The following is a 13,106-nucleotide window of genomic DNA, read 5'->3' on the forward strand; positions in this document are numbered from 1 at the left end:
GGTTTTCTCAGGGTATATGCCCAGTAGTGGGATTGCTGGGTCAAATGGTAGTTCTATTTGTAGTTTTTTAAGGAACCTCCATACTGTTCTCCGTACTGGCTGTAACAATTCACATTCCCACCAGCAGTGCAAGAGGGTTCCCTTTTCTCCACACCCTCTCCAGCATTTATTGTTTCTAAATTTGTTGATGATGGCCATTCTGACCGGTGTGAGATGATATCTCATTGTAGTTTTGATTTCCATTTCTCTAATGATTAATGATGTTGAGCATTCTTTGATGTGTTTGTTGGCAATCTGTATATCTTCTTTGGAGAAATGGCTATTTAGGTCTTCTGCCCATTTTTGGATTGGGTTGTTTGTTTTTTGTTATTGAGCTGCATGAGCTGCTTGTAAATTTTGCAGATTAATCCTATGTCAGTTGCTTCATTTGCAAATATTTTCTCCCATTCTGAGGGTTGTCTTTTGGTCTTGTTTATGGTTTCCTTTGCTGTGCAAAAGCTTTGAAGTTGCATTAGGTCCCATTTGTTTGTTTTCATTTCCATTTCTCTGCAAGGTGGGTCAAAAAGGATCTTGCTGTGATTTATGTCATAGAGTGTTCTGCCTGTGTTTTCCTCCAAGAGTTTGATAGTTTCTGGCCTTACATTTAGGTCTTTAATCCATTTTGAGCTTATTTTTGTGTATGGTGTTAGGAAGTGTTCTAATCTCATACTTTTACATATACCTGTCCAGTTTTCCCAGCATCACTTATTAAAGAGGCTGTCCTTTCTCCACTGTACATTCCTGCCTCCTTTATCAAAGATAAGGTGACCATATGTGTGTGGGTTTATCTCTGGGCTTTCTATCCTGTTCCATTGATCTATATTTCTGTTTCTGTGCCAGTGCCATACTGTCTTGATTATTGGTAGCTTTGTAGTATAGCCTGAAGTCAGGAAGCCTGATTCCTCCAGCTCCGTTTTTTGTTCTCAAGATTGCTTTGGCTATTCGGGGTCTTTTGTGTTTCCATACAAATTGTGAAATTTTTTGTTCTAATTCTGTGAAAAATGCCAGTGGTAGTTTGATAGGGATTGCATTGATTCTGTAGATTGCTTTGGGTAGTACAGTCATTTTCACAATGTTCACTCTTCCAATCCAAGGACATGGTATATCTCTCCATCTATTTGTATCATCTTTAATTTCTTTCATCAGTGTCTTATAATTTTCCGCATTCAGGGCTTTTGTCTCCTTAGGTAGGTTTATTCCTAGATATTTTATTCTTTTTGTTGCAGTGGTAAATGGGAGTGTTTTCTTAATTACACTTTCAGATTTTTCATCATAGTGTATGGTAATGCCAGAGATTTCTGTGCATTAATTTTGTATCCTGCAACTTTACCAAATTCATTGATTAGCTCTAGGAGTTCTCTGGTAGCATCTTTAGGATTCTCTATGTATAGTATCATGTCATCTGCAAACAGTGACAGCTTTACTTCTTTTCTGATTTGGATTCCTTTTATTTCCTTTTCTTCTCTGATTGCTGTGGCTAAAACTTCCAAAACTATGTTGAATAAGACTGGTGAGAGTGGGCAGCCTTGTCTTGTTCCTGATCTTAGTGGAAATGCTTTCAGTTTTTCACCATTGAGGGTGATGTTGGCTGTGGGTTTGTCATATGTGGCCTTTATTATGTTGAGGAAAGTTCCCTCTATGCCTACTTTTTTATCATAAATCGGTGTTGAATTTTGTCGAAAGCTTTCTCTGCATCTATTGAGATGATCATATGGTTTTTTTCCTTCAATCTGTTAATACGGTGTATCACGTTGATTTATTTGCATATATTGAAGAACCCTTGCATTCCTGGAATAAACCCCACTTGATCATGGTGTATGATCCTTTTAATGTGCTGTTGGATTCTGTTTGCTAGTATTTTGTTGAGGATATTTGCATCTATGTTCATCAGTGATATTGGCCTGTAGTTTTCTTGCTTTGTGACATCCTTGTCTGGTTTTGGTATCAAGGTGATGGTGGCCTCGTAGAATGAGTTTGGGAGTGTTCCTCCCTCTGCTGTATTTTGGAAGAGTTTGAGAAGGATAGGTGTTAGCTCTTCTCTAAATGTTTGACAGAATTCGCCTGTGAAGCCATCGGGTCCTGGGTTTTTGTTTGTTGGAAGATTTTTAATCACAGTTTCAATTTCAGTGCTTGTGATTGCTCTGTTCTTATTTTCTACTTCTTCCTGATTCAGTCTTGGCAGGTTGTGCATTTCTAAGAATTTGTCCATTTCTTCCAGGTTGTCCATTTTATTGGCATAGAGTTGCCGGTAGTAATCTCTCATGATTTTTTGTATTTCTGCAGTGTCAGTTGTTACTTCTGCTTTTTCATTTCTAATTCTATTGATTTGAGTCTTCTCCCTTTTTTTCTTGATGAGTCTGGCTAATGGTTTATCAATTTTGTTTATCTTCTCAAAGAACCAGCTTTTAGTTTTATTGATCTTTGCTATCGTTTCCTTCATTTCTTTTTCATTTATTTCTGATCTGATTTTTATGATTTGTTTCCTTCTGCTAACTTTGGGGTTTTTTTGTTCTTCTTTCTCTAATTGCTTTAGGTGCAAGTTTAGGTTGTTTATTCGAGATGTTTCCTGTTTCTTAAGGTAGGATTGTATTGCTATAAACTTCCCTCTTAGAACTGCTTTTGCAGCATCCCATAGATTTTGGGTTGTTGTGTCTCCATTGTCATTTGTCTAGGTACTTTTTGATTTCCTCTGTGATTTCTTCAGTGATCACTTCGTTATTAAGTAGTGTATCGTTTAGCCTCCATATGTTTGTATTTTTAACAGATCTTTTCCTGTAATTGATACGTAGTCTCATAGTGTTGTGGTTGGAAAAGATACCTGATACAATTTCAGTTTTCTTAAATTTACCAAGGCTTGATTTGTGACCCAAGATATGATCTATCCTGGAGAATGTTCCATGAGCACTTGAGAAAAATGTGTATTCTGTTGTTTTTGGATGGAATGTCCTATAAATATCAATTAAGTCCATCTTGTTTAATGTATCATTTAAAGCTTGTGTTTCCTTATTTATTTTCATTTTGGATGATCTGTCCATTGGTGAAAGTGGGGTGTTAAAGTCCCCTACTATGAATGTGTTACTGTCGATTTCCCCTTTTATGGCTGTTAGTATTTGTCTTATGTATTGAGGTGCTCCTATGTTGGATGTATAAATATATACAATTGTTATATCTTCTTCTTGGATTGATCCCTTGATCATTATGTAGTGTCCTTCTTTGTCTCTTCTAATAGTCCGTACTTTAAAGTCTATTTTGTCTGAGATGAGAATTGCTACTCCAGCTTTCTTTTGGTTTCCATTTTCATAGAATATCTTTTTCCATCCCCTTTCAGTCTGTATGTGTCTCTAGGTCTGAAGTGGGTCTCTTGTAGACAGCATATATATGGGTCTTGTTTTTGTATCCATTCAGCTAATCTGTGTCTTTTGGTGGGAGCATTTAATCCATTTACATTTAAGGTAATTATCAATATGTATGTTCCTATTCCTATTTTCTTAATTGTTTTGGGTTCGTTATTGTAGGTATTTTCCTTCTCTTGTGTTTCTTGCCTAGAGAAGTTCCTTTAGCATTGTTGTAAAGCTGGTTTGGTGGTGCTGAACTCTCTCAGCTTTTCCTTGTCTGTAAAGGTTTTAATTTCTCCATCAAATCTGAATGAGATCCTTGCTGGGTACAGTAATCTTGGTTGTAGGTTTTTTTCCTTCATCACTTTAAATATGTCCTGCCAGTCCCTTCTGGCTTGCAGAGTTTCTGCTGAAAGATCAGGTGTTAACCTTATGGGGATTCCCTTGTGTGTTATTTGTTGTTTTTCCCTTGCTGCTTTTAATGTGTTTTCTTTGTATTTAATTTTTGACAGTTTGATTAATATGTGTCTTGCCGTGTTTCTCCTTGGATTTATCCTGTATGGGACTCTCTGTGCTTCTTGGACTTGATTAACTATTTCCTTTCCCATATTAGGGAAGTTTTTAACTATAATCTCTTTAAATATTTTCCCAGTCCCTTTCTTTTTCTCTTCTTCTTCTGGGACTCCTATAATTCGAATGTTGGTGCATTTAATGTTGTCCCAGAGGTGTCGGAGACTGTCATCAGTTCTTTTCATTCTTTTCTCTTTATTCTGCTCCGCAGTAGTTATTTCCACTATTTTATCTTCCAGGTCACTTATCCGTTCTTCTGCCTCAGTTATTGTGCTATTGATCCCATCTAGAGTATTTTAAATTTCATTTATTGTGTTGTTCATTGTTGCTTGTTTCATCTTTAGTTATTCTAGGTTCTTGTTAAATGTTTCTTGCATTTTCTCTATTCTATTTCCAAGATTTTGGGTCATCTTTACTATCATTATTCTGAATTCTTTTTCAGGTAGACTGCCTATTTCCTCTTCATTTGTTAGGTCTGGTGGGTTTTTATCTTGCTCCTTCTGCTGTGTGTTTTTCTGTCTTCTCATTTTGCTTATCTTACTGTGTTTGGGGTCTCCTTTTTGCAGGCTGCACGTTCGTAGTTCCCGTTGTTTTTGGTGTCTGTCCCCAGTGGCTAACGTTGGTTCAGTGGGTTGTGTATGCTTCCTGGTGGAGGGGACTAGTGCCTGCGTTCTTGGTGGTTGAGGCTGGATCTTGTCTTTTTGGTGGGCAGGTCCACGTATGGTGGTGTGTTTTGGGGTGTCTGTGGACTTATGATTTTAGGCAGCCTCTCTGCTAATGGGTGGGGTTGTGTTCCTGTCTTGCTAGTTGTTTGGCATAGGGTGTCCAGCACTGTAGCTTGCTGGTCGTTGAGTGAAGCTGGGTGCTGGTGTTGAGATGGAGATCTCTGGGAGATTTTCCCATTTGATATTATGTGGAGCTTGGAGGTCTCTTGTGGAGCAGTGTCCTGAAGTTGGCTCTCCCACCTCAGAGGCACAGCACTGACTCCTGGCTGCAGCACCAGGAGCCTTTCATCCACATGGCTCAGAATAAAAGGAAGAAAAAGTAGGAAGAAAGACGGTAAAATTAAAATAAAGTAAAGTAAGATAAAATAAAGTTATTAAAATAAAAAATTTTTAAGAAAAAAAATTTTTTTAAAGTAAAAAAAAAACACAAAAAATGGACAGATGGAACCCTAGGACAAATTGTGAAAGCAAGGCTATACAGACAAAATCTCACACAGAAACATACACATACACACTCACAAAAAGAGGAAAAGGGGAAAAAATCATAAATCTTGCTCTCAAAGTCCACCTCCTCAATGTGGGCTGATTCGTTGTCTATTCAGGTATTCCACAGATGCAGGGTACATCAAGTTGATTGTGGAGGTTTAATCCGCTGCTCCTGAGGCTGGGAGAAAGGGATTTTCCTTTCTCTTCTTTGTTCGCACAGCTCCCAGGGTTCAGCTTTGGAGTTGGCCCCGCCTCTGCATGTAGGTTGCAAGAGGGCGTCTGTTCGTCGCTCAGACAGGACGGGGTTAAAGGAGCAGCTGCTTCGGGGACTCTGGCTCACTCAGGCCGGGTGGGAGGAAGGGGCACGGAGTGCGGGGTGAGCCTGCAGCGGCAGAGGCCGGCGTGACGTTGCAGCAGCCTGAGGCGCGCTGTGCGTTCTCCCGGGGAAGCTGTCCCTGGATCCTGGGACCCTGGCAGTGGTGGGCTGCACAGGCTCCCCGGAAGTGGGGTGTGGATAGTGACCTGTGCTCGCACACAGGCTTCTTGGTGGTGGTGGTAGCAGCAGCCTTAGTGTCTCATGCCCGTCTCTGGGGTCTGCGCTGTTAGCCACGGCTCGCATCCGTCTCTGGAGCTCTTTTAAGCAGCGCTCTTAATCCCCTCTCCTTTTGGGAGGTCTGAGGTCTCTGCCAACGTTCAGTAGGTGTTCTGTAGGAGTTGTTCCACGTGTAGATGTATTTCTGGTGTATCTGTGGGGAGGAAGGTGATCTCTGCGCCTTACTCTTGCACCATCTTCCCCTCTGCCAAGAGTTTTATTTTTATCTCCGTTCCTTGTAATGCTAGCAAACAACCCTAATGGCTTTGGATGATCTAGATTCTTATTTCCAGTATAATCCCATGTATACTCAAAGACAGTACTTTCCAAGACCATGCCACATTAATAGAAAAGCTATGGCATATTTACATTGTGTACACATATTATTCTATTGACTATTTATGGAGAGGGTATAGAAGGTGAACAGTATAAACTTTTTATTCAAGTGGGCTGGATAGAGTTAGGAAAGTTTTTTTGGTTTCTGATGTGGTCTATATCAGTGGTCCCCAACCTTTTTGGCACCAGGGACCGGTTTTGTGGAAGACCATTTTTCCACAGACCTGGGAGGGGGGTTAGGTTCAGGAGGTAGTGAGAGTGATATGGGGAGCAATGAGGAGCAGCAGAAGCAGCTTCGCTTGTTCGCCCGCTCTCGCTCACCTTGCCTGCTGTCGCTCACCTCCTGCTGTCCGGTTCCTAACGCGGACTATCAGTCCATGGCCTGGGGGTTGGGGATCCCTGGTCTGTATGAACTATTGTGAGATTAGCATGTCTGTAACCGAATAAAGTAAAAAATGTTTCCCTAGCAAAATGCTTTTTTTTTTCATTTTAACTGGGAAACAGAAGCTTGATTAAAAAAAAAAAAGGAGACCCCTTTAGTTACTAATGCTCTTAAGAGCCACTTACTGCCAGTTAATAGAGATTAGCTGAAGGTCTAAAAACATATTCAACTAGTGTAAATGCCTCTGTATTTTCAGCACCCAAAATCAGGCTCTTACTTGCCAAACTAAGAATAAACTTTGCATCAATTTTCATTTAAAAACAACTGTCTTCCTCACTTTGAGTGTAGCCTATGTGCCCTATATAGCTTGAAGAAATAAGTTTGTTGATTTTCCTTTAGGTGTTAGTGAGACAGGTTCCTTGTATATTTGACAAACCAAAGGGTATTGCATCTCTGAGCAGCTGTTTTTACCATCAACATCCCCAAGGGATAGGACACGTTTATTTAAAAATAAACTTATTTATTTATTTATGACTGCGTTGGGTCTTCGTTGCTGCACATGGGCTTTCTCTAGTTGTGGCGAGCGGGCGCTCCTTTGTTGCTGTGCACGGGCTTCTCACTGCGGTGGCTTCTCTTTGTTGTGGGGCACGGGCTCTAGGCGCGCAGGCTTCAGTAGTTGTGGCTCGCGGGGTCTAGAGCGCAGGCTCAGTAGTTGTGGCACACAGGCTTAGTTGCCCCACGACATGTGGGATCTTCCCAGACCAGGGCTCAAACCTGTGTCCCCAGCATCGGCAGGCAGATTCTTAACCACTGTGCCACCAGGGAAGCCCAGGACACATGTTTTTAAGAGAAGGAATTATCATTGTTAAATGTCTAAGTCCAAATTGATATGGTAGTAAAAATGATTAGATTAAATGAGATGATGTCAAAAGGCTGATATAGAATGGTCAATATAGGTTCATTTAATCTAGTTAGGAGCTTTGTATTAATAATTTCTCAGTAGTGCTTAAGAACATGGACTTTTGAGCCAGATGCCCAGTGTTTGTTTAAAAAAAAAAAAAAGTCGTACTTAACCACTCCAAGCTTTGTGACCTAGGCAAGTTAGTTGTTTAAGCCACAGTCTCCTCATATAAATACAATGAGGTTAATAGTATACTTTATAGTAGCACTTTATAGGGTTGCTAAGTTTAAATGAGATAATATATTGAAACATGATGCCTGGCACAAAGTAAGTGCTCAGCAAATGTGAAACACTAGCTTAGTTTAACAACAGAAAAGCAACACCAGTTCCCTGGGAGCTTGTAGACTAGAGGCATGTTCTCTGACATGTGATAAATGTGGCCTCATTACAAAGATTTTTCATTCAAACTTCAATAAGATGGGAGTTAGCAGGTATGAATCAGTTTAAACTCTGAGCTTTTCCCCTTTTTTATAAAACAGAGTTAATGTCTTCCTCAGAATTTGTTTTTATTTCATTCATTTATTGGGTAGGCGAGGATTAACTAGTATAATGTATGTGCAAGTGTTCTACAAATGTAAGGCTAATACTTGAAGTGAATGGTAAAGCAATAATGTGTATACATACTGGTGCCATATCATCTGGCACTTCTGCATTGTACCTTAAGACACTGGGAAAGGAGGTTTGTTTACACTTTTGCAAGTGACTGAGGGTAGCAATAGTATTTCTCTTGTTCATATTCTAGCTTCAGTATTTATCATATAGTGGGTACGTAGCAAATACTTGGTGCACATATGACGGGTAAGGCAAACTTGGTTTTAAAATCATAATACCCTTTCCTTAGGGATGGAGGTCACTTGTGGAGAGAAGAGTATTGATAGGAAAGTTTGTTAGATCATCCAGTTCATGGATATGACCTGAACACAATATGCTTTTGGAAATACTATATAGATTGCTATATTTACTAAATGTTTATGTCCTTTTCTGAAGAAAGAGCTGATTTGAAATTAAGATAAGAATTTTGACTAGATAATACATTTATTTACATAAAATATCAGTTTTCATGATAAAGAAAGACTGTTATAGTTCAAGGCTTAGGAGTGAGTGAGTTCTTCCTTCCCTTAACAGTAGTTGGTACATGACCGTTTGAGGCATGGATGGGACAGTCTTCGGGTCTTTGAAGCCAGGGTTAAGCTCATTTTGAATTTCTGCCATATTAGCGTGTAACCATTGCCACACTGACATTTAAATGTCCACTTTAGCATCTTAAGCTTCCTGAAGTGGTAACTCCACCTTCAGTAGAAGAGGGAGGAAAAAAGCAGGAAAATTGGAACTGCATGAGTTCTACAAAAGCATGTTGGAGTCATATAATGAAAAAGCAGATTTTTTTTTTATTATGTTTCTCCATATTTGGCATTGCTGTAAATGGCTAACTAACATTTACTGCCAATTCAGTACAAATGTGTGGTTTGGTAATACCAGAACAGCAAATTTAAATGAAAAATAAAAGTTAAACATTTCCACACAAGATTTTACAATCTGACATTTCACTGCGTAGGTAAAAAGACACTTTTTTTTTTAAACTACAGATTATTATTCAGCATGAATAAAAAACTACAACTTTTATTTTTAAACAGGAGTCACTGGTTTTAATTTTTACACATTTTAAAATTACTGTGATAAAAAATAATGAAAAAGCTTCTTAATAATGCCATACACAGTATAATATAGATTTGTCCCCATTATATAGCATTTGTTTAATATACAAAATAGAATATTGACACACTTGAATCTATGTGTAGTTAAGCAAGTTATTCGAGGAGGGTATTTTCATACAGCCTTTCATCAGAAAATAAAATCCTTCTTTCAGGCATTTTCTAGAGAGAAGGTAATCCTTTCCCAAAAACCTGGTAACTAATCCTTGGTGGACCAGGCTGACTGAAAACGATGAACTTCCATTCCAAGTGGTTAACATGTCCTCCTTACACTCTTATTTTCTCTTCCAATTCTCAAACCAGGTACAGAAAAACACTTTCTTCTACAGCTACAGTCTTTTGGGTGATCCACCAAGATCAAAATCTCACTGAGGGCTGCCACAGTTCTTGACTTCTATCAGATCAAAGTATAATAATATTGTTTATCTCATGGTGATGTACTTTTAGGATATTTAACAGAGAACTAAAATGATAAGACTTAACGATAATAGGTTGTGTAGATAGATAAGTGAAATTGGAATTGCTCATTCTCCCATCCCCCAGTTCTGAAGTGAGGCTGGCTTTCCTTTATATGCATATCCAGAGCTCATCCTGTGCTAAATATTAAGCTCTTCATAAACACTAATCATGCTAGTTTTCCTTTTGGGGTGTCTTTTTTTTTTTTCCCCAGGAGAAGGAAGGTGCTCTTTTAGGGTTCCCTCATAGTTTTAGACAGTTGGGTATACATATCCCAAAGCACTTGTATAGTATCCCATAGCAAGGCCTAAAAATATAGAGAGGGTCATTTTTTTCCACCAGTAATTAAAAATACTTTTCAAGATTTGTTGTGAGTCACCTAGGCACGTCACCTTTCGCTGAAATTACTACAAACGTCAACAGCTTGGGATGGCAAGATACCACATACATAGAAGATGAAGCTGCTTTCAAATAGCACCATAGCTTTCTTCACTTAAATCCATAATTATACTCACACATAATTCAGGTAAATTTCTTCTTTCCCACATATCCTAAATTGTCACAGCTTCTTTTTCCATTTAATGTACAGCCTCCTATAGTTTTATGAGTGTCAGTCCATTTCCTTTTAACCACAAAGTGCACATATCTTTTATTCACTGAGCTCTATTTTGGGGGAGCCAAGGTCGTTGGGGCTAAAGTCCAGATTCCCGTGTGATGTGCTTTCTGCAGCGTTCTATAAATGAATAATAATTTATCTTTCAGAAGCTCTTTCTGAAACGTAACACTGTCGCTGATGATAATATTCAAGCGGTATTTCTTAGGCACCAAAAATTTCACATCCAGCTGGGTTACAAACCATTTTAAAATACTTTGAGATCAATTTAAACAATTACAAAGGAATAGCCCCTTTTAGAGAGCATTCAAAAAGCAAATGATTACATTTTTTATTAAATAATTTCTCTAAAATACCGAAAAGTAAGAACATTCAAAAAGCATTCAAAGAAAACATAAACATGTCCTCATTTGGAAATGAACTCTTGTAAGGAAAGAAAGGAATTAGTGTATTATTGGCAACCTATGAGATTCTGCACTATTTACATATTGCTGGTACCTCTATGCGTATTATTGCCAAACTTCTAAAGCCTCTGTTTTTATTAAACTGTTGGAGAGGCTATACGTGATGGTGCCTGTAGGTGTGTAAGCACCGCCTTTCTGTCCCCTGATTACACACTTTAGCGCAAGGGGAGGTTCAGTAAACTAAACCTGCGCGGACAGACTCACTGTTGGAATGAGAAGGGTGGCCATTCTGGGAGGCAGAGGGTTACTTCCTCTCTGACCTCAATGGGATGGAGCCTCGCGAACCTTCACAGCACACAGGGCCAGTCTCCATTTCCCTCTTCCTCTAGAGCAGACCTGTTTGGTTTCTGAGCCCACTGCTGCCTGTATGAATGCTCGCACACATTATAAATCATAGAGGTTTATCCGTCAACATTTCTTTGACCCCTACAAAAAATATATAACATGTCATGATAAAACAATCTCATCTAAAAATCATCCTTATTTTACACTATACAAGCTATTTTACAATCATTTTAATAAATTGCATGTAAAGCTGCAGTAGCCCTTCCCTTCCCAGATTAGTGAATACCAATATGATATATATCTGAAACTATAACTAAATATAAAAATATATTAGAAGTTTCATATTTTTAATATTAGATTTTCAGTTTTCTATTACACAAATAATTTGGCCACCTTGAATAGAAATCAAATTTCTTGTGGCTTAGTAAATACAAGTTTTGAGTTTACAGAAAGTTGGTAAGGTGCACACAGAAAGGGCTACTACAGCTTCTATCTTGTTTAAAATGATAATTATTCTCAACAGTGAGGAGGAGAAATTCACATGACTTTTGTTGAACTCCATGGCACACATAAGGATGTAAGGGATGTATAGTTTTACGAACACGGAAGTCTGACATATAGTCCTAAATCAGAAAAATCAGTAGCTGAGCTTTCCTGTACCCCCAGGAAAGAAAGACCAATTGGTGACAAATGGGAATGTGAAAATGGGTGTCTAGCCACTTTTGCCATATTACAGATTTTGGGGCGGGGGGGCGTAAAGTTTAGTGGGAGGAATTACTTGGACAGATTAAAATCTTCTCAGCTGTGTTTCAGCCGGTTATCTGGAATCATAACTTTTAAGAAGTTATACGAACTACAACAAAAGGTCCTGAAAGACAGTTTACCAACTTTCTTGCCATCTAACCGCTGCAGAGATAGGGCGTTAGGTACAAACAGGGCCTCTTGGTAGTTTTTTTTATTTTTAAATTTTTTTTAATTAGTCTTTTGTAATCCATGGTTTACCCAGCAGGTCACTGGACTAGGTGCTCTACACCAGTTAGGACGGTTAATTTGCACAATCTATATAATTCTCCACTGAAGCAGATATGTACAAAATATGAGCTTTTTTGACAAGAAAACTGGAGATTTGAGTCAATTTTTGTGGTCTTCTGATAGCTAAGTGCCATCAGGTTAGAAGCACCAACCCATTTTCACACAGAAGATTAATGTTTAGAGTTTATTTAGGAAAGCTATGAACTAGCTGCCCATCTTAAACAGCTGTACAATAACTTGAATACAAAAATTATGTAAGAAAAAATGAGCAAGCATAGTTCACTGAATATAAAGGAAATTGTTAAAACCAGACAGTAATAGCTATAAAAGGCACAACTTCCCTTTTCTGATATACACTTGTAAACTTTTTTCAGGTTTCCATGCATAAATCAAAAAGTGCTATCCTAACTATACAGGGGAAAGTACACCAACAAAAAGTCTAGGAAATTCTGTCCAGCCAACTGTGAAAAGTATGAGCAGAAAGTTCATCACGCAGACTTCAGGCACTGGTGGTTTAGGTGCCACCCTTCTCTGAAAGTGGAGCTTACCCCCATGTTATTGTTTCTAATTTCTGGGATCCACCAACTATCACTTTCTACTTTTCCCATCACTGAAAAGTGATGGCTCAACTGCTTCTGTTGCCAAGTCTTGGCCCTCTATAAACCACATGTAGTGCGTATTTAAAACAAAACAAAAACCAAAACCAGACAAAAACAAAAAAGAAAAAACTGCTACAGGACAGATTGACAGTGTGTACAATAAAAGCTATAAATTCAACTTTCTTTAAGGCAACCTTTCTTATTAAGGCAGTCACTTTTGATGAAACAGAAGTTTTTTGATATTTCCACTTGAATATTTTGGTATCTGATTGGTGATGATTTCAGCTAACATCTCTGGGAATTCAATACTCATGGTCTTATCCAAAAATGTTTGGAAGCAATAGTTAAGGAGATTTTCAACCACCTGCAAGAGAATATATAGTAATGAACAGTCTTAAAAAATTAGCAGTAGGGATATCTCATGCTTGTTGTTGGCCTCTTTTTTTTTTTTTTTAATTTCTGACTTAGAATATACCAATCTCTGCTGGAATTCCCCAGGTGAAAAAGAAGTTTACCTAA

General features: G+C 38.4%; 1 protein-coding gene and 1 long non-coding RNA gene across 12 annotated transcripts in view; one reads left to right on the plus strand and one right to left on the minus strand.

The window, feature by feature from the left end:
- The window catches only part of LOC141278335 (uncharacterized), a 50,335-nt gene that overhangs the window by 11,512 nt on the left and 25,717 nt on the right, over positions 1 to 13,106 (plus strand). The window lies entirely within an intron of this gene.
- NR3C1 (nuclear receptor subfamily 3 group C member 1) overlaps positions 8,795 to 13,106 on the minus strand; it is a 131,036-nt gene continuing 126,724 nt past the window's right edge. For 7 of the 11 annotated variants that reach the window (XM_073802650.1, XM_073802648.1, XM_073802651.1 and 4 more), the window contains exon 9: positions 8,795 to 12,951. In XM_073802650.1, coding sequence (XP_073658751.1) covers positions 12,799 to 12,951 — 153 coding nt within the window. In that variant the 3' untranslated portion in view covers positions 8,795 to 12,798. The remainder of the gene's footprint in view (positions 12,952 to 13,106) is intronic. The other 4 variants (XR_012330897.1, XR_012330898.1, XM_073802652.1 and 1 more) reach the window with 4 other exon arrangements.

This window comes from Tursiops truncatus, chromosome 3 (genome assembly GCF_011762595.2).
Source record: "Tursiops truncatus isolate mTurTru1 chromosome 3, mTurTru1.mat.Y, whole genome shotgun sequence".
Taxonomy (NCBI): domain Eukaryota; kingdom Metazoa; phylum Chordata; class Mammalia; order Artiodactyla; family Delphinidae; genus Tursiops; species Tursiops truncatus.